General features: G+C 32.5%; 1 protein-coding gene across 2 annotated transcripts; it reads right to left on the bottom strand.

Moving 5' to 3' along the window:
* Window positions 1-17,256: 17,256 nt before the first annotated feature.
* Window positions 17,257-23,435, bottom strand: LOC136223760 (histone-lysine N-methyltransferase SUVR4-like). 2 transcript variants are annotated; one of them, XM_066011922.1, is made up of 8 exons: window positions 23,299-23,435; window positions 22,548-22,729; window positions 21,612-21,769; window positions 20,781-21,401; window positions 19,627-19,895; window positions 17,722-17,788; window positions 17,570-17,620; window positions 17,257-17,484 (listed from the first exon to the last, which is right to left on the bottom strand). In XM_066011922.1, the coding sequence occupies exons 1-8, from the start codon at window positions 23,316-23,318 to the stop codon at window positions 17,395-17,397; spliced, it is 1,458 nt and encodes a 485-aa protein (XP_065867994.1). In that variant the 5' UTR covers window positions 23,319-23,435; the 3' UTR covers window positions 17,257-17,394. The 2 variants fall into 2 exon arrangements, with proteins under 2 accessions (XP_065867994.1, XP_065867993.1); XM_066011921.1 differs by having other exon boundaries at window positions 20,781-21,769.
* Window positions 23,436-26,877: the final 3,442 nt, after the last annotated feature.

Raw genomic sequence — 26,877 nt, 5'->3', positions numbered from 1 at the left:
AAACTTAGATTTCTTTGAAAAAATCTCATGTGGTGTGAAAAATTAGATTGTTCTGTTCTCTTGACGATGATGTGTGCCTCCAAAATTTCTTATCATGTCAGTCTTTATTATGGTCATTGCTTTGTTTCACTTCCACGGTCCTATTTACTATGTCCAACAAGGCTATGAGTTTCATGTCTAGAACACTAAAGATTACTTCAGTTTTTTTTATGCTTGCTTCAAATGTAGCTAATGGTTCCGAAACTCCAACCTGAAAATTTGAAATGAATAAAAATATGATATTTTAATTGTACTTAAAGGTGTAAGCATGTTTATAATTATATGTATATGAAACATATAACTGCAAACAAATTGAATTTGATTTGCTTGATGCAAACAAATGAACGGGGTTTATTTTATGCACTGGCATTACGTTGTAAAATAAAATAAAATAAGCTATGGGTGTTTTACACTTCCATGAGGTCATGTTGATATATTCAAACTAATCAATGCACTTAACATTGTTCTTAATCCATCATTTGTACTTCAACTTAATTAGTGCTACAAAATGATTTCAAGTTATGATAAATTTGTAAATTTGGACATCACACTCCAATTTAACATGATAAAATCGTTTTTTCTACAACCTTTGAATGAATCTTCATAGTTACATAATTATTATGGCTCAACTAGTATAAGTAGTTAAATGACCCGTTTTAGTTTGAATGTGAGTTATTTCGCTACTTGCTCAAAATTCAAACTGTCTTCCTATTGCATATCCACTTATCTATGTTTTTCATAAGTGTTTTGGGTTTCCTTTCATAATCTAAGTATTTATATTGTTTGTGTCTTTATAGGATGGCTGAGAAATTTGTTTGTATCAGATTCCACAATAATGGAGAATTCTTGAAAACTAAGTATTCGGGAGAAGCTGTCCGTTTTTCATACTCTACCAACAACTCGGTCGTAGACCAATATTGTTGTAAGTGATACTGCTGAAAATGAAGTGGTAGTCTTAAATTCTATACAAGTAAATTTTCTAATAATTAAGCACAACCTTTTGTATCAGATTCTCCCTTCAGTGCAAATTTTTGTATCAGATTCTCCTTTCGGTGCAATTTTTTATATCACTGCTAGTCTTGTGTTTATTTTAATGTATTCTTTGTGAAAAATAAAACCTTATTGTGCTTTCTTTCTAGTTGAGTTTGTTAGGCCAAAAAAACTTGTAGCTTGATAAGTGGCTTGCTAGATTCAATTCGAACTTCCTATTCATCTTGACATTCTTATTCACAATTGGTTTCAATGCTATATCGAAGAACTCATAATGTCCATGCTGATTTTTAGTTTATTTTATTACATGTTTCTATTTATAATTTTCAGTGTATTTCCGTTCTCATCAATTATGCTAATTAATTTTGTTATTTCAAGGAGGTTGATGGGGAAACATTCCCATATGCTGGACCATCTCGTAGTAAACAGTTACATCGACCGAGGAATGAAGGAATTGGGTTAATGGATGAATTTTTAGCTTTGTGGGAACGCCAAAAAATTGCTCAAGCACAGACTAAACAAGAAAAAGGTGTTGCTGATAAAGTTTAGGGAGTGACTAAGAGAAATGCAAACAACCGAGCAAAAATAAAAGATACATATATTGCGGGGCCAAAACCTTTTGCCCAAATTAGTAATCAATTGGTATGCCTTATAAATTCCTCATTCTTAAATGCTTTTTATATTGATATGTGAACTGAACTGAGATAGTCCTTCTATTTATATCATAGGTTATCATCTTCAACTTTTGTGTTGTCCAAACTAAGACGGTCCTTTTGTTTAAATTATTGATATATGTTGAATTGGGTCTCTTTACCACTTTAGATCAGATTAAATCATTGGTTGTAGTGTGTGGCTTAATGTTGAAATAGTTGAATTGAGTCTACTTACTACTTTAGATCATATCAGATCATTGTTTCTAGTTTGTGGTTTTTTGCCTTTTTGAAATTCGTTACAGATATATGAATGGAGTAATGTTGCTTTTTTGAAATTCAGTACATATATATGAATGGGGTAATACAGTTTAACTGAACCAAAACTAAGGGACCATATAACTATTTCCAAAATTACAGGGACTGATTAGTGTATTAGTTAAAACAATAAGGACTAAATAATTGTTTACCCTCGAAGACGCCAACTGAGGTCCTCAAATATAGAATTGTAACTATTTTATTTTAAATAAAAACATTTTTTTACAAATTGTTACTTGTCAAATTATGCATCTAACTCATGTGATTTTTTATAGTCTACAATTGAAGACATTTGTTCGTCTGGAGTAAAACAGTGAAGGTATTGAGCATCTTATTTATGATGACAAATCACGTGGATCCTCTTGGCTTATTGGTAGGTGTGCAATATCTAAGAAATTGAAGGAGCGTTCAGCTGAAAATGTTTCTGATGGCTATATAGACGAATTAACAAAGATAAAAAAACTAATTGCAAGGAGAAATGGAGGAGAAACTGATCAAACACGAAGGAGTAATGGAGGAGAAAATGAAACAACAAGTGGATCAAAAAGTGTGAAAGAGTTTGACATTAATCATAAAAAAATTGGTAGAAGTTAATCTCAATCTCAACATTAACATTGAGGATATATATCATTCCAAGTGAAAATGGGAATGCTTCTGTTTTTTCTAAGGAATTTGAAACATAAGTTATATTATGACTTTATTATATATTGTTTTTGTTATATGTGTTTGGATCATATAAGAATTTTAAATTTCTTTGTTAACATATTGACCTACTATATATTTGTAATTCTATTAGGAATTTTTTTATGCTATTATTTAAATTCAAAAGTTGCTTTTATTTTTTTTAACATTGTACTTGTTAAAGATTCTGTTACATATATTAAGGTATTACGTTAGAAATCTGTTAAATTGTCAAAGAAAATAATGTTGCTACGAATATAATATGGTATATAAAAAATGTTGCAAATTGTATACGAAAGAGTTGCTTGAAACATAAAATGTTAATTTAAAAAGTGTTGCAATTCTATGTAAAAAGAGTTGCATCTAAAAAACAATGTTGCATAAAAACCTGTTGCAAGATAGTTCAAAAGTGTTGCTTATGATTTTATTTTATAATAGCGTTATCTGATCTATGGTTTAGCAACATTTTCATTTCAGTTGCCATAGATAAGAAAGTGCTGCCTCAAACACTGGTAGCAACACGGTTACTGATGTTGCTAAAAATGTGAAAAAAAGTTGCTAAAGACATCTTTAGCAACGTGCAAAAAGCAACACTTTGTTTTGGCAAAAAATGTTGCCTAAAAGACTTTAGCAACACCCAATAACGGCTTTAGCCAACACTTGTTCGATGTTGCAACAGATCATCTATGGTGTAGTGAATTTTTACATCTCTATTATACTACGTGCAAAGATATATATATATATATATATATATATATATATATATATATATATATATATATTGAATAGTCTTACTTCATAGCCTTTTATAGCCATCTATGCCAATCATACATTAATATTATTGAGAAGTATGCCATAAATGGTGCCACAAATGGTAGCATCGAATTTGACTAAGATTTTTTTTAATTATTTACATAAGACAAACCAAATAAATAGGTATAGTCTCTAATTGATTGGGACAACACCTAACAGAAATGTAAACCAAAATACCTTGCCAGAGGCTACCACATAGGAGAGAGGTGGCTAATGGAAAATAAATTTAGTGTGTGTATTGTGAAAGAGATGGAATTTTCTTATTATAACACAATCAAGTTGTAAGTAATAAAAGGTAAAAATGAATTGTTTTCAGGTAAATTTCATCAATGGTGTACAACATTTGCCCTATTTCACACTTTGGTGTACAACCTTCAATTTGTCTCACTAATATATACGAACTTATAGGTGACCTCCCACTATGGTGTATGGCCGGTTAAAATGACCGGTCAACGCCGGTCAATATGCCACGTCATCCTTTTTTCATCTGTCCCATTTAAAATGTAGGACCCCTAAAATTGAAATGTCTAAAATGCCCTTCTTCTTTACCCTTGTCTCTCCATCTTCTCCCTCATTTCTTTCTCACTCTAATCTTTCTCATTTTGAACTCTCTAATCTCTCTCTCCAAAGAATTCAGATCTTGAACGAAAACAATTAAACAATGAAGATACAAACTCCTCCTGCGATGCTACACTAAAGAAACATCTTGTGAGGAAGCAACCGTTTTGCAATTAAATAAGATCTGTGTGATCCCTCTTCTTTAGACGCTAGCTCTATCATTTCTTATGGAGCTCTTGGGAAGCATTCATTTTGCAATCAAACAATATATGGGAATTGTATAAGCTTTATCCGTCCAGGATCTCGACTTTGTAGCTATTACACTAGATGCCGAATTTCCTAATTTACTCCAGCTTTCAACATTCTTAACTACTTATCTGCTTCAGTACTCTCTCTCCCCTTCATCGTTGTATCTGAATTGAAACCACTAACGTCGGAATTAAGATGGGTGTATCGTCTTCTTCGTCGTAGCTGAATTGAAACCACTACCGCGTTATCGAAACACAACTATAAACCTAATTACAGAAGTTGATAGGTTCTGTTTGGCTCGTGAAAGGAAGATGAAGCAAACGATGATACTGTGGAAGAAAATGAAGTCTTGTGCATTTTCAATTCTAAAGTTGCAGTTCTGGAAAAAAATGTAGTTTTAGAAAAAAAAAATGGAGAAAAAGTTGCAGTTCGTCTTTAGAATTACTAAAGGTCTAAATTGAAAAGAGGAAGAGAAAATTAGAAAGATCTGGTATGATCCAAATGAGATAAATTTGGGTTTTTTTACTTATGATCAAGGTCTGAATTTTTCTTTCCCCAATTCAAGTTATAATTATGTTTTGAAGATATGGATGAGTTGTAGAGAAGGGAAGAAAGAGAAGAGGGGTGAAAGAGATATTATGGTGGCAATAACAAAGGGTATGATAGTAATTCAATATAAGATGGTCCCACATTTTTTAATTGAGGAGTTGAAAAAGTGTAATGTGTCAGTATTTACCGGTTTGACCGGTCATTTTAACTTGCCATACACCAAAGTGGGAAGTCACTTATAAGTTCGTACATATTAGTGAGACAAATTGAAGGCTGGACACTAAAGTGTGAAATGAGGCAAAGGTTGTACACCATTGATGAAATTTACCCAATTGTTTTCTTCTAGCTTACTTTATACTAAAAGAGAAATTGAAATGAATTCTAATACGTCTTTATCCCAACTGTAAAATTTACTGTCAACCAAACATTAGTAGGTGAATATTCAAAATTCATCACACTTTAAGGTGATATTTCTTTCAATTTAAAAGGCTAAATTGGCTCGACTTATATACGATCACGATAAGATTTGCTTTCACATTTGTTAAATGCTTTAATTGGATGATTCTTATCTTCAAATTCAATATCATAATCCTACATAATAATATAATTTTAATATTATACTAAACTTGCATATTTTAGTAATATAATTATCAATGAAATAGGGAGAAAAAAACCACCCATATTAGTTCTTCCATTGGTTTGATATCCTTAGATGTGAAGAATGCAAGCTGAATAAGATGGAAAATAACTTATTAAAATGATTGCAACCATTTTCTTTTTTTGAATTAATTAAAAAAGATGGGCATTAGCAATAAAATGAAATCACAAACATGATAATAGTGATGATCTGGTGTCTCTATTTCCTCAGACATCTCAATCAAGTTAGAATCACAACATCTAGTTAAAATATGTAAACATATCTTAAATATTAGAAAAGGTATAACAAACAACGTTAAGGGTTTCACCAAAAATGTACTTTCTCAAATGGTAATAAACAAATAGTTATATTCAAGGATTTTTGAAATTCGATGGGTTATTATAACTAAAGGTGGCAAAATTATACACGACATGAAATTTATATGCAGTTGTAGTGTTTTGAGTTTACCTTAGAATGTAATGTGTTATTTTGGAATTGAATTAGATCATTGAGTTGCATTGGGGTTGACATGCTAACTCGAAAATGACACAAATATTAAACATTATTATTATATTCACTTATATTCTTACATGTCACATTATTAATAAATGTAATAAAATATAATTATTATTTGGAAACACAACTCAAACTTCTTATATTATTACAAGCCACTCATTATAAAGATTGTAAAATAAAATTTGACATGTAAGCACATATTAATCGAAAAATGACATTAAATATTTAAAATATGATCCACATCATGATATTACCGGACTTTTGGATGGTTAGTATTAAATATATTAATCCAAAAATGACATACATATTTAAAATATTACCACATGCTCCTATATTTTTAAAAGTCTCATTGACACATGTACATAGTAAAATTACAAGTGACAAAAAAACACGAAATCAACACTAACCCGTTTAGGTTAACATGATTATGACACAAAAACTTTTTAGGTTGGAGTAGGGTTGACTTATACCCGATAATTGTCACCTCTAGTTATAACACATCAAACCCATGAGAAGTAGTTTTTATAGGTAACAATGCGATGGGTTGTGGATTGAATGGATTAACAAACTTATATTAGATGGTTACATTTCATCTATAACTTATATTTGGATTTTGTGTTTTTAATCATAATTTAATATTTATTTTTATATTTTTATTGAAAAATATGTGAATCTGGAAATTGAACAATTGAGAAAATGGAAAATAATAAAAAAGGAAAAACTGAACAAATACAAAAAAAATGGGGAAAACTAAAAAACGGAAAAAACTGGAAAAAATAGTTGACGAAAAAAGAAAACACAAAAAAGAAAGTCAAGACAGAAATTTGAAGAAAACAAAAAAAAATAGAGATACGTTTAGAAAATGGGAAAACGGAAGGAAAAAATGGGAAAACAAAAAATGAAAAAGCGAATAAAAAAATAGGGAAAACAAAAATAAAATCACAGATCAAAATGGAAAAAAACCGAAATAATGACTTATGAATGTTATTTATGGTTTTATATATATATATATGTATAATTTGACATATCCATTGCGCACTCGTATCTCATATTTTAAAAAAAATACTATTTGGGTCATTTAACAAGCCAAAAGAGAATGGGAAGTCCGTGAAGATAGTCTGCATACCCGTACCAATGCTTTATAGAAATGAATTTACATATCACGTCATCGAGTCAATTTATTGCGTTAACAAGTTAACTTATCATATCATCAAATCAATTTAGCACATCATAGAGCTCAAACATTGTATTTCAACTTTTCTCATTTTAATAGAGATTGAAATCATATAGTACGATATTTTTCACATTTTAAAAGAAATCCCTGACTTTTCAAATGATGAAGCTAATTTGAATTTTCCTATCTACTATGTTATTAAAGGCTCCACCTAGTTTAACTCAATCAAGTTTCACCTTGTATGTCACACCCGACCCTGAACGATATTGGTGGTTAGAAGAGAAGATAAGATAACAAACGTTTATAAGTAAAAAACACGAACCTATTTTCTACGAAGTTGAGCCATAGCATTTTAAATGTAAAAGTTATCCATTTATTCCATAAATTCAACAATATTACCTTATGATTTATTATGTTCTTAGACCAATTTTCTAATAGATCATAAAAATATTTAGGCCTAATATACAAATAACCCCCTGAACTTGTCAAAATATTGCAATTGCCCCCCTCAACTTTCAATTGTAACAACTTACCCCTTAAACTTGTTCAATTGTAAAACATAACCCCAAATTGGAAAATTTTTTACCCCGTACTTGAAGCAACATTAAAAGCGTTTTTCCGGATTCATATCACGCCAAAGATCTGATTATCACACTCCACGAGCGTTGCAGATTTAACATTTCACGTGTTTCTTCAATTGCAGTCCATGTCAGCAATTTGAAGTTATATTTTACAATTGGACAAGTTTAAGGGGTAAATTGTTACAATTAGACAAGTTCGAGGGGTAAGTTGTTACAATTGAAAGTTGGAGGGGGCAGTTGCAACATTTGAACAAGTTCAGGGGGTTATTGTTGCAACTTGAGGAACTAAAAACTAAAAATTATATTGAAGAACCTATACTTTAAAGATGGAAGCACATTATCACACAAATAGTTTCTTTTTTTTATTCAACATAACATTCCAGGAATACACTTACATATATATAAAGCCACATGAATTAAAAAAAACACATACTTATCAATTTGAACACCACATATAAGTCCATACCTATCATTATCTTTATATTTTTTTTCAACCAAATTAAATGCATTTTGACTATGCATTTTCAAGGAAGATTTCTTCCTTATCTTCACGTGATCATGCTCAACATTTTTTTTAAATCAAAATTAAGTTTAATATTTTAACATGCCCCTTTAAACTTAATTTTTCTTGACTCCTAGTTGAGCTCTCAAATGGCTGAACGTATCGTACTTCAACGGCTTCGTGAAAATATCTGCAATTTGGTCTTGAGTCTTCACGTACTTTAATTTCACCTCTTTTTGCTCAATACACTCCCGAATAAAATGATACCTCGTATCAATGTGCTTACTTCGATCATGAAACACTGGATTTTTCGCTAATGCCAGTGCAGATTTATTATCGATAAAAATCTCCGTCGGATCATTTTGAGTCATCTGAAATTCTTTTAGCAATTTTCGGAGCCAAATCGCATGACACACACATGAGGTTGCATCAACATATTCAGCTTCGCAGGTTGACAACATCACAATCGCCTGCTTCTTCGAACTCCACGTAAATGCAGTATCACCCAGAAAAAATACAAAACCAGTTGTACTTTTTCGGTCATCCTTGTCACCGGCCCAATCACTATCACAGAATCCAACTAATTTGAAATCGTCAGTTTTTGAATAAAATAATCCCAAATTAGTTGTACCTTTCACATAACGGAGAATTCTTTTTGCTGCATTCCAATGTGACACCGTTGGGGCTTCCATGTATCGACTTACTAAGCCAACTGCATAGAGAATATCCGGTCTCGTACATGTCAAGTACCTGAGACTTCCAACCAAGCTTCGGAATAATGTCGGGTTGACTCCGTCTCCACTTTCATCTTTTGTCAATTTGATTCCACATTCAACTGGCGTGCTGACAGAATTACAATTTTCCATCTTGAACTTCTTTAAGATCTCCTTTGCAAAACCACTTTGAGAAATAAAAATTCCATCGTCATTCTGCTTCACTTCAATGCCAAGATAATATGACATTAGACCAATGTCAGTCATCTCGAACTCACGAGCCATTGTCTTCTTGAACTCTTCAAACATCTTAGGATTGTTCCCTGTAAAAATGAGATCATCCACATACAAACAAACAAGTAACATATCTCCATTTTTCATCTTTGCATACAGGGCATATTCATGTGGGCATTTGACAAAACCATTTTCTTGAAAATATTTGTCAATGCGACTGTTCCAGGCTCGTGGTGCTTGCTTGAGACCGTAAAGTGCCTTTTTTAATTTTAGCACTTTATTTTCTTGATCTTTCACAACATATCCAGGTGGTTGCTGGATATAAATTTCCTCTTCCAGATATCCGTTGAGAAATACGAATTTCACGTCCATTTGATGGATTCTCCACCCGTGTTGAGCAGCTACAGAAATTACCAGTCTGATACTCTCCATTCTGGCAACAGAAGCAAAAACTTCATTGTAGTCAATTCCGGGTCGTTGACTGAACCCTTTCGCCACCAGTCTTGCTTTATGCTGGACAATTTCACCGTTTGCATCTTTCTTTGTTTTAAACACCCATTTAACTCCAATGGGTTTTTGACCGGCCGGAAGTGATGTCAGCTCCCATGTTTTATTTTTTTCGATCGAATGAATCTCCTCTTCCATGGCTTTTCTCCATTTTTCATCTTTCATTGCTTCTTCTGGATCTGTTGGTTCATCATTAACAAAATGACAATAAAGAGTTAATTCATTATCGAGATTTCTTGTTACATCATAGAGATCTTTAATAGGTATGAATTTTTTAGGCTTTCCGGGCGGATGTTCATCTGAACTGTCTCCATTACTCGAGGACGAACTCGAACTGGATGAGCTTGCTGATGTCGAACTGGTTGTTGTGGCTGCGACTGTGGCTGGTTCTTCATGATCATTGTCTTCATCCATGAAAGGATAAAAACTGTAGTCGTTTTCTTTTTCACCGGTCCAGTCCCAAACTGCTTCTTCATCAATGGTGACATCTCTACTGATGATAATTTTTTGAGTCTGAGGATCGAACATTTTGTACCCTTTGGAATATTCTGAATATCCCACAAACAAATATTTCTTGATTTTATCATCTAGCTTCTTGCGTTCTTCATCCGGTACATGGACATGAGCAACATTGCCAAAAACACGCAAATGAGAAATACTGGGTTTTATTCCGCTTCATGCTTCTTGTGGAGTTTGATCCCAAACACTAACAGTTGGCGATCTGTTCAACAGGTAGACAGCACAGTCTACTGCTTCGGCCCATAACTCCTTCGGTAAATTTTTTCTTTTTAACATGCTCCTCACCATGTTGAGCACCGTTCTGTTCTTTCTTTCTACTACGCCATTTTGCTGAGGTGATCTGGGGACTGAAAGGAAATGATGGATTCCATGCTTTTCACAAAATTGCTTGAAAGAGATGGACATGTATTCACCGCCTCTGTCTGATCTTAGTGCCTTAATAAAATGACCACTTTCTTTCTCCACTTGGACTTTGAATTTTTTAAATGTCTCAAATACTTCTGTTTTTTCCTTCAAAAAATACACCCAAGTTTTTCTACTATAATCATCAATGAAAAGTAGAAAATATTTATTTTTTCCCAGGGACTGTGGAGTGATCGGTCCACACACGTCTGTGTGAACTAGCTCAAGTGGCGCCTTTGCTCTTGACATGGACTCCTTTGGAAAACTGGTTCTGAATTGTTTTCCAACAAGACATCCTTGACACAGTTGATGAGGCTGGTCAATATGAGGCAATCCATTTACCATCTGCTTCTGTCCCAACTGCTTCAGTCCTCCAAAATTGAGATGTCCGTACCGTAAATGCCAAAGCCAGGGGGGACTTTGCACACAAGCTTTCAAACATTTGGCCACGTCCGTCTGAATGTTAATTGTGAACATTCTGTTTCTCACCATGGGTACTCGTGCAATCAGCTCCTTTTTCTCATTCAACAGGAGTAGTTTCCGGTCCACCATGTGAACTTCATAATTTTTCTCCAGTAATTGTCCCAAACTCAAAATATTGCTTTTCATGTTGGGAACATAATAAACATTATCAATAAACTGGTGAGCGCCATTTTTGAGCCGAATAAGAATGGTTCCTTTGCCTGTAATAGGAACCTTAAAGGAATCTCCAAATACAACATTACCACGAACGGATTCATAAAGCTCCACGAACATCTTCTTGTCACCACACATATGGTTACTTGCCGCATTGTCAAGATACCATATATTATTTTCGCGATTTTCTTCACCTTCGTAGGAAAGTAACAATGTGCCAGTTACTTCCTCATCTAGAATATTATTGGCAGTCTCCTCTACCTCTTTAGGCGGACTCCAACATTCCACCGCGTAGTGACCGTACTTAGAGCAATTATAACATTGAATGCTGGACTTGTCGCGTCCTTCATTCGGCCTACAGTTTCCTCTTCCTTGACCGCGTCCTCGGCCTCTTCCTCTGCCTCTGGTGACTTGAGTGCTTCTGTCATTATTGTTGTTGTCGTTTTCATTTCTGCCTTGATTTCTTCCACATCCTCGTCCTCTACCATTTCCTCCTCGACCTCTTCCGCGTCCTCTGCCGGACTGACTACTTTCGCCATTTTTAAACACAGCCTTTGTTGCTAAGACTTGTTCTGCGAAATCTTCTCTTCGTTTCTCAAACCGCTCCTCTCGTGCTTGTAGTGACCTTACAACTTCATCAACGGACATTTCGCTGATGTCCCTGGACTCCTCCATAGCCACCACTACGTAATCAAATTTTGGTAGTAGTGATCACATAATTTTTTCAACAATTCTGGACTCTTCAATTTTTTCTCCATACTGCCGCATCTGATTTACGACAGATTTTACTCAGGATGAGTAATCACTAATGGCTTCCGTCTCTTTCATCCTCATCATCTCAAATTCTCCTCTCAGCATCTGCAAACGAACTTTTTTAACTTTCTCCTCCCCTTGAAGAGAAACTCGTAGGATTTCCCACGCTTGTTTGGCGGTCGTAGCTTCGGCTACTTTCTCGAACATTAATTCATCCAAACCTTGATGGATGAGAGTAAGCGCCTTTTGATCGCTTTTGCGATTTTTCTGCAGAGTATCTTTTTCTGCCTGTGTCAACGTTGCCTCGTTACCTGGGACTACGTAGCCTTTTTCGACTATATCCCAGACATCTTGACATCCAAGTAACGCCTTCATTCGAATACACCAACTTGAATAATTGGTTTTGGTGAGCTGAGGGTATTGATAAGGAAGTTTGAGACCATCTGACATTTTTGTAGGGTTTGTTTTGCGGAAGACTGACTTTCGTAACGTGGCTCTGATACCACTTTGTTGCAACTTGAGGAACTAAAAACTAAAAATTATATTGAAGAACCTATACTTTAAAGATGGAAGCACATTATCACACAAATAGTTTTTTTTTTTATTCAACATAACATTCCAGGAATACACTTACATATATATAAAGTCACATGAATTTAAAAAAAACACATACTTATCAATTTGAACACCACATATAAGTCCATACCTACCATTATCTTTATATTTTTTTTTCAACCAAATTAAATGCATTTTGACTATGCATTTTGAAGGAAGATTTCTTCCTTATCTTCACGTGATCATGCTTAACATTTTTTTTTAAATCAAAATTAAGTTTAATATTTTAACAGTTATTTGTGTATTAAGCCAAATATTTACTCAAACTATTTAAATTTTATTTATTTTGGCTTCGACTTGATAATTCTATCAAGCTTCCTACGTATCCCAAATCATCTTTTAATCTTTAAATCGGGAATGAAAGCCACGTAGTTCTACCTTGTTAATATATCTATATTTCTCTTAACTCGTTGACACGCTGATTGAGACGTTGATGATTTAATTATATTTTTCACTTTATTATTATATAATTTTATTTTATCACGAAAAATAGTCATAATACTGTTATTGACTATAAATCAATATTTAGTATCCCGAATTTATTTAATAATTCATATAAAATAATCTAATTAAAATATATTTTATAAAATATATACACGAATATTTTATCGAAACCAACAATATAAAATTTTAAGCTTAAAAGCATGTTCTCATATCAAATCAAATCACAAATAAATATCGATATCTTTAAATTAGCATTTTTTTTTATCAAAATAAGTCTAAATTATTTATCAAAGTGACTCATAATTCAATAAACTTTTTATCAAGCCAGCTCATAATCAGATAAAAATTTTATAAAAAAAACACTTAAAATAGTATATCCATCCCAGAGTTTCTCCCCTTACGTTTCAATTCATAAACCACACATATAGTCGAAACGTCTCTTTAAACTTACCCAATCTCGTATTGGTCTTACCTAACACTTCGCTGCCAATACCTGATTAGGTCTTTAGACTGTATAACATGTCATGTTCCTCACTGAACATGGTCTTCAAATATCGAAATCACCGATCTGGATAACTCTAATTGGATATCAAAATCATTATCATAATGTTCTCAAATAATTGTTGACAATCCAGAAACAATTAACATAAAATTCTCATATTCATTTCCTCGACCTCAATTCCAAAGTATCAAAATCATAAATCATTCAATTATTTATTTTACAATTAAAATCACAATATTCAAATATTTTAAATAATATATATCTAGTCTTCAAAATCCATAAAATAATCATAGCTTGATAATTTCACCAAACTCCAAGAATTAAAATCACTCAAATATTATATAAATAGACTTAAACATAAATTTTAAAACAAATACTTTTATCGGACTATTTTATTTACCAGAATTGCAACTCTAAACCAGTATAATTAATTTGAACCGACGATATTATCGGACTCTTGAACCAAATCTCTAAAAAAAATAGTTTATTCTAATTTCTAACAATCTAATTAGGATCCTAGCAATAAGATACGAATATTACCTCTTATAATCGTATTGAAAATGACAATTAATGCACCAAATATTGAACCTCTCGAACCTTTAATTTGTCCATATGAGATCGTTAGCTCTATATAAGAACTTTCTTATTCTTGCTCCTTTTTTCATATAATTGTGTTTTTAAAATAAAAACAACACTTAAATTCCCCCCTTTTTATTTTCGTATCCTCTCCCTTTTATGTTCTAAAAGATAATAAACTTTTTTTCAAAGATAAATACATTACATTTTAAAATGTGTCAAATTCTATCTAAAATGTGTCATCATATGGATGACTTTGTAATAATATTTAACAAGTGTTATTATATTTTTTATAAATGTTTTACATGTGTCCCAAATATTCCACACGTGTCTCTTTTTCTTTTCTTTTTTATAAATAAAGTAATATGGAATATTATATAGTTTTTAAGCTATAAACAAAACCTGGTTCAAAATCTTGATAAAAATGCTAATACTTAATATAATAGTCTTTTTTGAAACAACTTAATTAGAGAACTCATTCATACCCCTAAAACTAGCTCAGTTAGTTGCCTACACTGCGTCCACGCTTCAACGTGCGCGATTGAAATTCTCTATCAGCTTATATTAGTCTTTATTTTATTATTTACTACCTCATAAAATAAGATGGAGTCCACCATTCACGTGGCTTTTTTTAATAATGTTAAATTAATATTATACATATAAACATATAGATATGTATACATACTTCAATTTAAATTTCAAGGATATAGTTATAATATCCATTAAATTAATTAATAAGACAAAAGATTAATATGATCGAATATCGAGCTATAAAATTGAAACTTTTCGGTACGGGTGTGACATTGTATGAACTAACTAGTAACTTGAACATAAATAAATTTGAAATTTAATCCATTGTTTATCGGAGTTAGTATTGTCTTTCTTTAATTGATATCATCACATAAAAGATTAAAAAGAGGAGAGAAGAATACATGCACCATGGAAGTTACCTATGATTAACAAATTTGCCAACACTACAAAATTTTGTTGCATCCAAGCAAAGAGCTCCTTCATATTTTAATATGATCTCGGAGACCTAATCTACATCGACTAGTATAGGATATATATGTTTCTCCTGCTTAACAACTTTTCCTTGTTTCGATTATAAAGTTCTAAATTCATCACAATTCCCCCTATGTATTCACAAACAAAACTATATTTTTTTTAAGAGTTCACACATCCAACACCCCCATCATTTCCCTTTAGGTGTTGCAAACACCTAACCACATATTTTATGAACCCTTTCATTTGTTATCGAAATATTATAAATCTCTAGAATTATCAACCCTTTCCACTTCTTTTGATGAAAATAGAATAAAACTAAATTCTTCTAAATCCATCAAAATGGAAATATTCAAAAATAAAAGTATAAGCATAGCATGAGGCTCAACAAAACTTTTAAGTGTTTGTTTGATCCTTCTTTTTGTTTTTTCATTTCAAACAGTATAATAGAATTGTGTTTCTTCATTTTGTGAATCATGACTCGTGAATCAAATCGTAAGATTCATTTTAAATTCATAATCTATAAAAAAATATATATATAATATATATAAAATTCAGTAATTTTTGCGGCTATATTGCATTATGTGCAAAGATGTATGTGTATTGAATGGCCTTACTTCAAAGCCTTGTAGCCATGTATGCCAATCATACATTAATTGAGAAGTGGTTGACATTTATTGTCATAAATGGTGCCACAAATTGTGGCACCAAATTTGACTAAGATTTTTGTGATTACTATAAATATGTGTGCTCCCTCATTAATAAAGACTACACCTAACAAAGGTGTAAACCAAAATCACCATGCAACAGGGTACCACCCAAGAGATAGATGGAGCCTAGACTATAGCAAATGGAAAATAAATTGTGTGTGTATTGCGAAAGAGATGAATTTTTTTTATTATAATGCGATGAAGTTGTAGGCAATAAAAGATAAAATGCATTGTTTTCTTCTAGCTTAGTTTATACTAAAAGAGAAATTGCATGAATTCCAATACGTCTTTATCCCAAGTGCAAAGTTTATCATCAACCTAATATTAATAGGTGAATATTCAAAATTCATCACGTTTTAAGGTGATATTTCTATCAATTTAAATGGCTAATTTGGTCTGACTTATATTTACATAAGACAAACCAAATAAATAAGTGTACTCCTTAATTGGGACGATGTTATCAAACTCGGACCGGGAACCGGCAGGAAGTCCAGTTCGAGCTTGACTGGGTTAATCTACCTTTAGAAAACTGGCGTGAACTGGTGATTAAACTAGAAACTGGTGCAAACTCGGTTCACACCGAGCTGATATTTAAAAAAATTACAAAAAAAAAAAATTAAATTTAGCAAAACGAGATCGGTCTAAAAGAGCTCATTTCAGTGCGGCATTCACGTCGCCCACGTTGTGTGCCCCTAACCCGATGGTGGCTCGACTGCACCCCCTGCAATGGTTAAAGGCTTGTGAAGACCATTTACTTATAAACTAGTTAAGATTCTCATTTCTTTCCTATGTGGGATAAGAATGCTTAGTTTATTTTTATCTTCTTCTAGACCATTTCAAGTGGTTCACTTTAAGCGTCAATTTCTCATTCATCACTTGTCTGTTTTGAGTTTATAATATACCGTTAAAAAGATCGCATGACATAGAATATGTTGACATATTTCAAGTTATTCTAAATTCTATTTATCCGTTATATATTTAAGCCTCAAGTTGACAAAAAAATAACAAACCAAAAGTTGTTTATAATTTTTTTGGATATATATAATTTATAAAAATAATATATATAAAAATTATTTATTTATTTATTACGTCATCCGGTTCGACCAATCCGAGCCATCCGACCCGACCAAGTGACTCATGGCCCAGTTACCAATTCAGTTTGATGTCCAATCCGGTTCTGATAACATTGGATTGGAACAACACCTAACAAAAGTGTAAACCAAAGTACCTTACAAGAGGCTACCACCCAGGAGAGATGTGGCTAATGGAAAATAAATTGAGTGTGTATTGTGAAAGAGATGGAATTTTTTTATTATAATAAGATGAAGTTGAAAGCAATAAAAGATAAAATGAATTGTTTTCTTGTAACTTACTTTATACTAGAAGAGAAATTGAAATGAATTCTAATACATCTTTATCCCAACTGCAAAATTTATTGTCGACCTAAAATTAGTAGGTGAATTCAAAATTCATCACGCTTTAATGTGATATTTCTTTCAATTTAAAAGGCTAAATTGGTCCGACTTATATACGATCACGACAAGATTTGCTTCCACATTTGCAATTGAATGCTTTAATTGGATGATTCTTATCTTCAAATTCAATACCATAATCCTACAAAATAATATAATTTTAATATTATACTAAACTTGCATACTTAAGTAATATAATCATCAATGAAGTAGAGAGAAGAAATTACCCATGTTAGTTCTTCCATTGGTTTGATATCCTTAGATGTGAAGAAAGCAAGCTGAATAAGATGGAAAATAACTTATCCATGTTAGTTCAACCATTTTCTTTTTTGAATTAATAAAAAAAGATGGGCATAAGAAAGAAAATTAAATCACATACATGATAATAGTGATGATCAGGCGTCTCTATTTCCACAGGGATCTCAATCAAGTTAGAATCACAACATCTGATCAAAATATGTAAGCCACAAACTAAGTCAATCGTATCATAAATATTAGAAAATGCATAACAAACAAAGCTAAGAGTTTCATCAAAAATGTATTTTAACTTAACTAAATATAATGTGATATTTTTGGGTTGACACTTAGATCTTTGATTTGCATAGGATTGACATGCTAACTCGAAAATGACATGAATATTAAAATCTAGTATTATATTCTCTTCTATTGTTACATGTCACATTTATTAATAAATATAATAAAATTATAAATATTACTCCCTCCATTCCATTATATAAGTCATTCTAGGGTATTTCACACAAATTAAGAAATATATTGGTTAACTAAAAAAAATTCTCTCTCATGTCACTATTGGGCAACAAGCATTGGAATATTAAAAAACATATGTACCAATACAAAAAATAATTCTCTCTCATGTCACTATTGGGCAATAAGCATTGGAATCCTAGAATGACTTATATTTAGGGAAAAAACTAATTTGCTAGAATGACCTATATAATGGAATGGAGGGAGTATTTGGAAACACAACTCACACCTATATTATTACAAGTCATCCTTTATAAAGATAGTAAAATAAAATGTGACTAATAAACATGTTAATCCAAAAATGGCATTAACTATTTAAAATATGATCCATATTAACGGATTTTTGGATGGTTAGGATTAACCTATTAATCCAAAAATGACATTACATATTTAAAATATTACCATATGCTCCTATATTTTTAAATTTCACATTGACATATGTACATAGTAAAACTACATGTGACCCGAAAAACAACACGAAATCAATACTAAACTGTTAAGATTAACACGATTATGACACGAAAGTTTTTAGGTTGGGTTAGAGTTGACTCATGCTCGATAACTGACACCTCTAGTTATACCTCATCCAACCCATGAGAAGTAGTTTTTATAGGTAACAATGTGATGACTTGTGGGTTGAATGGGTTAACAAGCTTATATTAGATGATTATATCTAACAACTCATTTAACTTATTTAACTCATATAAAGTTTTCATTTTCTTAGTATGTTCGTGATTTACCACATTTGAATTCTTTGTTTTTAATCATAATTTCATATTTTAGTTTTATATTTTACCTAAAAAAATAAGTGAACCCGAAAATTTGATAATCAAGAAAATGGAAAACAATAAAAGGAAAAACAAAACAAATACAAAAAAAAAGGAAAACTAAAAAAACGAAGAACAATGATAGAAACTGGAAAAACGGGGAAAAAATTGTTGACGGAAAAAGAAAAAAATGATTAGAAAATTGAAGAAAAAAAAGAGTAGAGATGAGATTAGAAAACGGAAAAACAAAAAAAAAAATGATTAGAAAATTGAAGAAAAAAAAAGAGTAGAGATGAGATTAGAAAACGAAAAAACAAAAGAAAAAAATGGGGAAAATAAAAAATGGAAAAGAGAATAAAAAAGTGGGGATAATAGGTATACTTTAGCATTTCCTATCATATCCATGTCTCATATTTAAAAAAAATGACATTTGGCGTACCCGTATCAGTGCTTCACAGAAATAAATTTATTTATCACGTCATCGAGTCAATTTATTGTGTTAACAAGTTAACTTGCCACATCATCAAATCAATTTACCACATCATAGAGCTTAAGCATTGTATATCAACTTTTCTCCATTTAATAGAGATTGAAATCACATAGTACTAGATTTTCACATTTTTAAAGCAATCTCAAGTTTTTAAAAGGCTTAATATCCTCTTAGACACCTCAAGTTGGCCCAATACTGCAACTGGTCCCGTACTTAAAAGATTAAAGAGATGAGAGAAGAATACATGCATCATAGAAGTTACCTGTGATTAACAAATCTGCCAACGTTGCCAAATTCTGTTGCATCCAAGCAAAGAGCTTCTTCATCTTTTAATATCCTTTCGGAGCCCCAATCTGCATCGAGTAGTACAGGATATGTATGTTTCTCCTGCTTAATAGCTCTTTCCTTGTTTCGGTCATAAAGTTCTAAATTTGTCACAATTTCCCCTATGTATTCACAAACGAAACTACCTTTTTTCAAAGAGTTCACACATCGAACACCCCATCCTTTCCCTTCAGGTGTTGCAAACACCTAATCACATAATTTAAGAAACCTTTCATTTGTTATTGAAATACAATAAATCTCTACAACTATCAACTCTTTCCACTTCTTTTTTGATGAAAATTGAATAGAACGAAATTCTTCTAAATCCATCAAAATGGAAGGATTGAAACAAGAGTATAAGAATCATCCCAATCAATTTAAAGCTATTTTGGAAGAAAAATCAGTTAACTTCTATTAGCTACATACAAGCAACAACTAGTAGTAGATATGAATAGTTGAACTCAATTACACTCTAATTATGCTTAGTGAAAAGATGTTTAAGGTTCTAAAATTTTGACATAGTTATCAAATGGAGTTTCGACGTGAATCGAAATTCTAATTTCGTGAATCATGACTCGTTAATCAAATTGTAAAAGTTAGTTTAAATTCATAATTTATAAAAAAAGTAAAAAATATATATCATATTCAAGAGTATTTTTTTTTTCTCATATCTCATTTTAAATGGAGTATTAAATTTTTTTTTTTTAATCTCTCAACTTAAATGGGATATTAATTATCTTAAATGGGTTATTAATTAGTTTTTCCAAATCTATTATCTTAAAATAAGGAATTAATTGTGTTACCAACATTAACTCTTCCCCTTCCCCTTGGATTTTTCCTCTTTCTATAACTTCCTTGCCGTGATAAACTCTAGTGGACGAGCACCATAGCAAGTATGGGGAGCGTGGGTGAGTTTTTTAAATTCCCAAGCTGAACCTACCCATCTATCACTAGAGGTTGTGCTTATTGATTTTAATTTTTCTGAAGTTATGCAAAGACTCGGCTGACTCGGCCAATTAACACAAGTGAGGGCCGATTCAATCTATAGCTGAGTGGAGTAAATTAAGAGTAAAAAAGTGTAAAATAGTTTACCTGCAAAGGCACTTGTATGCCATTTTGAACAACTCTATTTCTGCACCATTTACTGCATCCACATTTAGTCCAGCACTCCTTTATAAATCTCCTGCTTAGGTGGCCTTTGCATGGTTTTATTCTTCTGCCCTTTCTTTGATGCGGATCATTTTGTAGAGGACAGATGTCGCAGTAGTAGAAGTATTTTCTTTGAGGTTGCCTACTCAAACCAATGCATTCTTCCAAGAATTCCTCCTCCACTAATCCATCCATTGTATAAGCAAACTCACCTCTAGTTTCACCAGCACATGCACATGGCAAGGCTGCAGATACACAATCTCCACAGCAATTTGCACAATAATTATCATCCGATATTCGAGCAAGCGAAAAGTCCACGTGAGCATCTTTGTGAACCATATTCTCTTTTATGTACAAAAAATTTGGTAACTCTACATCACCATATTCATTCACTATTGGAATTTCTACACTTTCTTCTCCTCGACTAATATCATCCACATAAATGGGATATTTCTTTGGCTTCACAGCCTCCTTGCTGTGTAACTTTGAAGACTTTACAATTTTGGGCAGCTTTACCTTCTTCATTTTTTCCATTTCCTTAAAATGGCTTGGGATTAATGAATTCTGGGCATTTTGGAGTACATTTATAGCATTAGTATTTGCATTTACAACCAAGAAACGTTCACAAACCGTTTCCAACAGTTTTATCAAAGAGAAATCAGGAATTTTGTATTTACTGAGGCATTCATCTTCCACTTCTCCAATAACTGCAATTAGATTTTGACTTTGAAAAGAAAGGTTTCTTGAAAAACTGAAATTTAGAGAAATCTTCACCTCTTTATTGGAAGATGCAGCTATATCAAATTCTTTCGAAGTAGAAAACCCATTAGATGTATGATCCACAAGTAAAGGTATGAAATCCTTATATTTGAAGTCATCTGTTTTGTCATCAGAATTGTTTCCATTTGAAAAAGTTTGTTCAGGTGAAAGACCTATATAAACCATGTCAAAATCAGATTAGCAGTCAGAATAAGACCTATAGTAAATTACTCTAATTTTTTTATATTATTATAAGAATTCATTACTTCAATATGCAAGAATCAGAATTTCAGAATAAAATAAAAAGTCTAGTAGAATGCTTGTTTCTTTTTTTCATTGTCTTTGTTCATGGCTTTAGGCAACTTATTCGCTTTTATTATTTCTAAAAGTAACTTTAAATTAATTCCTAAAATCTATCTCAACTAAGTCTATTAATGTAAAGAAATCAGTAGACAAAGAAAACCTAGATTGACTAATCTTTTAATACAAACAAATCAACTATCAAATAGATGTTAGATAATTACATTAACTATTAGCTGATTGGGTAAATTTGTTTGAAAAAACTTAGCTGATTGTTAATAGCTGTTTGTGTAAAATGACAAATAAGGACATAGTATAACATTTATTTGGGATTAAATGTTAATAATTAGGGGTAAAAATGTCCATCAAGAGAGATGGATTAATAAACTAATTGAAAAAATTCTCGAAATCAGCTTTTTCAAAATTAGCTTTTTGGACCAATAAGCTTTTTAAACCTCTAATGTTAATCCAAAAAGCTCTTTACCGCCAAATGTCTCTCCCAATCGATTGCCCTGTCTTAGAGGCACCTAGGCTGTCGACTAGTATGCCTTTGACAAGGTTGAATCCAAGGCAATGAAGGGGAAAAAGAGAGATTGATTAAATCAAAGTCATAAAAGTGTGAAAAGAAATTCGTAAACATATAATGCATACCGGTATCAACAACTGAAATAGGAGTAGGCTGTGCAAGCAATGGCTCACAAGACTCACTCTCCAGACGAATGTAATCAGCAACTTCACATTCATGATTGTTTTGACTATTCATTCTTTTGATTCTTTTTAAAGCACTCTCCTCAGATTTGGTTCTTAAACAGGAAACCTTGTCTTCTTGCTTTCTAACACATAATAAGAATCAATAACCAGAAAATTATTGGAGAATGCATAAAAGAACACAAACCAATCCAAGACGATTCATATAAAACAGATTAAACATCAATCTTCCACAAAAAGTGGAAACAATGGATCAATTATTCCATAAAAGTCATAAAAAGATCATCATCCATTATGGAATAATTAATTCAAGCGTGCATTTCAGAGCACTAAATTTGACTTTAATCGAGCCTTTTGTAATTTAACTTCATGAACTAAATCAGTCCGTAGTCCCAATCCTAGTAATATTCAATCATTAGATTAGAATTTTAGGGTTAGGGAAATTAACTAACTTATTTCTTCTGCTTATAACAGACAAAACTAATTAAATAAGTTATAAATTTGTTCGCCGTCCATCCATTCACAAACTGAACATTACTGATAATTGAAAAGATGTATTTATGGAGCTGCAATCTCACGGTTCCAGAGTAAGATGTACCAATTAAATATGGAAAAACATTTATTAAACAAACGTACAAAACGTTTATCTGGAGGGAAGCATTAACAATCAATAAATGAGTAAAGCAAGCGGTACCTTTGATAATGTCGATTCATCAGAATACCAAATTTTCTTCTGAATACTCTCTCTCTCTTCTCAAACTCTGAAAACCCTACGTACGTAATACAATGGAAGCGTATTGCTCCTATAAAACCTCAAAAGTTGCGTTGCTTCCTACCTAAGTATTCTCCTAAATCTAAATGGGCTTAATATTTATTGCGATTTGGATTCTCTCAAGTTAATCAAATTTAACTGTTCGTCTTAATTTAATACTTTACATTTTGAATGGTCGAAAACTCACAATTTGAGATCAATTAATTTCGATTTACATTATCTCCAATTAAAAGTGTTCAAAAACCGAACCGGACTAAAATAATTGATCAAACCGATGAATTTAGAATTTTTAGTTCTATTTTTCCATCTATTAGGTTCGGTTTTTGTCTTACAGTAAAACCTCGATTAAATAATAATTTTCTCCGGTCGCAATTTAGGCCAATGAGATAAAGTAATAACCTCGCTAAATGCATCAGATAATAATTTTAAAAAAATTCATTGAGATCCACTGAAAATATAATCTATTATCTTTATAAAACGCAGAACTTGGCAAAATTTTAGAGTATTTCATGTATGATGTGGCTTAATGAGAGAGTTTCTACTTAGGTGTCATTGTTGAAATAGAGGGACTAAAATTATAATTTATGAAGGATGAAATTGTAATTTTTGTAATTTGGATGATAATAATTATGCACAAAAAACTAGCACTCAACTCTTCTATTATTTCACTCACACCTTACATCTCAAAATAACATCTACTTAAATAAGAATTCTAATGTCCATATTTTGGACAAATAAAAAAAACTCATACATAACCCATACAATGACTTTGACAATTGCACCAATAATATCATTCACCCATACAATGACTTTGAACTACCCAATTAATTATTATTTTCATGTCTTTATTTTATTTTATTTTTGATTAATTTTTTGTTTTATTTTATTTTGACCAAAATTAAGTTTATATTTTTTTTAACATGCCCCCTTAAACTTAATTTTTTGTGACTCTCAACCAGGCTCTCAACTGACTGAACACGTCGTGCTTTAGCGGCTTCGTGAAAATATCTGCAATTTGATTTTGAGTTTTCACGTACTTCAGCTTCACCTCCTTTTGCTCAATGCACTCTCGAATAAAATGATACCTCGTATCAATGTGCTTACTTCGATCATGAAACACTGGATTTTTCGTTAATGCCAGTGCAGATTTATTATCAATAAAAATCTCTGTTGGATCATTTTGACTCATCTGAAATTCTTTTAGCAATTTTCGGAGCCAAATTGCATGACAGACGCATGAGGTTGCAGCAACATATTCAGCTTCGCAGGTTGACATCGTCACAATTGCCTGCTTCTTCGAACTCCATGTAAATGCGGTATCACCCAGAAAAAATACAAAACCAGTTGTACTTTTTCGGTCATCCTTGTCACCGGCCCAATCACTATCACAGTATCCAACTAATTTGAAATCGTCAGTTTTTGAATAAAGTAATCCCAAATTAGTTGTACCTTTCACGTAACGGAGAATTCTTTTTGCTGCATTCCAATGTGACACCGTTGGGGCTTCCATGTATCGACTTACTAAGCCGACTGCATAGAGAATATCCGGTCTCGTACACGTCAAGTATCTGAGACTTCCGACCAAGCTTCGGAATAATGTCGGGTTGACTCTGTCTCCACCTTCATCTTTTGTCAACTTGATTCCACATTCTACTGGCGTGCTGACAGAATTACAATTTTCCATCTTGAACTTCTTTAATATCTCCTTTGCAAAACCACTTTGAGAAATAAAAATTCCGTTGTCATTCTGCTTCACTTCAATGCCAAGATAATATGACATTAGACCAATGTCAGTCATCTCGAACTCACGAGCCATTGTCTTCTTGAACTCTTCAAACATCTTAGGATTGTTCCCTGTAAAAATGAGATCATCCACATACAAACAAACAAGTAACATATCTCCATTTTTCATCTTTGCATACAGGGCATATTCATGTGGGCATTTGACAAAACCATTTTCTTGAAAATATTTGTCAATGCGACTGTTCCAGGCTCGTGGTGCTTGCTTAAGACCATAAAGTGCCTTTTTCAATTTTAGCACTTTATTTTCTTGACCTTTCACAATATACCCAGGTGGTTGCTGGATATAAATTTTCTCTTCCAGATATCCGTTGAGAAATGCGGATTTCACGTCCATTTGATGGATTCTCCACCCGTGTTGAGCAGCTACAGAAATTATCAGTCTGATACTCTCCATTCTGGCAACAGGAGCAAAAACTTCATTGTAGTCAATTCCGGGTCGTTGACTGAACCCTTTTGCCACCAGTCTTGCTTTATGTCGGACAATTTCACCGTTTGCATCTTTCTTTGCTTTGAACACCCATTTAACTCCAATGGGTTTTTGACCGGCCGGAAGTGATGTCAGCTCCCATGTATTATTTTTCTCGATCGAATGAATCTCCTCTTCCATGGCTTTTCTCCATTTTTCATCTTTCATTGCTTCTTCTGGATCTGTTGGTTCATCATTAACAAAATGACAATAAAGAGTTAATTCATCATCAAGATTTCTTGTTACATCATAGAGATCTTTAATATGTATGAATTTTTTAGGCTTTCCGGGCGGATGTTCATCTGAACTGTCTTCATTACTCGAGGATGAACTCAAACTAGATGAGCTTGCTGATGTCGAACTGGTTGTTGGTGTTGTGGCTGCGACTGTGGCTGGTTCTTCCTGATCATTGTCTTCATCCATGAAAGGATAAAAACTGTAGTTGTTTTCTTTTTCACCGGTCCAGTCCCAAACTGCTTCTTCATCAATAGTGACATCTCTACTGATGACGATTTTCTGAGTCTGAGGATCGAACATTTTGTACCCTTTGGAATGTTCTGAATAGCCCACAAACAAATATTTCTTGCTTTTATCATCTAGCTTCTTGCGTTCTTCATCCGGTACATGAACATGAGCAACACTGCCAAAAACACGCAAATGAGAAATACTGGGTTTTATTCCGCTCCATGCTTCTTGTGGAGTTTGATCCCAAACACTGACAGTTGGCGATCTGTTCAACAGGTAGACAGCACAGTCTACTGCTTCGGCCCATAACTCCTTCGGTAAATTTTTGCTTTTTAACATGCTCCTCACCATGTTGAGCACTGTTCTGTTCTTTCTTTCGACTACGCCATTTTGTTGAGGTGATCTGGGGACTGAAAGGAAATGACGGATTCCATGATCTTCACAAAATTGCTTGAAAGAGATGGACATATGTATTCACCACCTCTGTCTGATCTGAGTGCTTTAATAAAATGGCCACTTTCTTTCTCCACTTGGACTTTGAATTTTTTAAATGTCTCAAAAACTTCTGTTTTTTCCTTCAAAAAATACACCCAAGTTTTTCTACTGTAATCATCAATGAAAAGTACAAAATATTTATTTTTACCCAGGGACTGTGGAGTGATCGGTCCACACACATCTGTGTGAACTAGCTCAAGTGGCACCTTTGCTCTTGACATGGACTCCTTTGGAAAACTAGTTCTGAATTGTTTTCCAACAAGACATCCTTG

Source organism: Euphorbia lathyris, chromosome 3 (assembly GCF_963576675.1).
Source record: "Euphorbia lathyris chromosome 3, ddEupLath1.1, whole genome shotgun sequence".
NCBI lineage: Eukaryota > Viridiplantae > Streptophyta > Magnoliopsida > Malpighiales > Euphorbiaceae > Euphorbia > Euphorbia lathyris.
The sequence above is the reverse complement of the archived record's forward strand: the minus strand, read 5'-3'. Positions and strand labels throughout refer to the sequence as shown.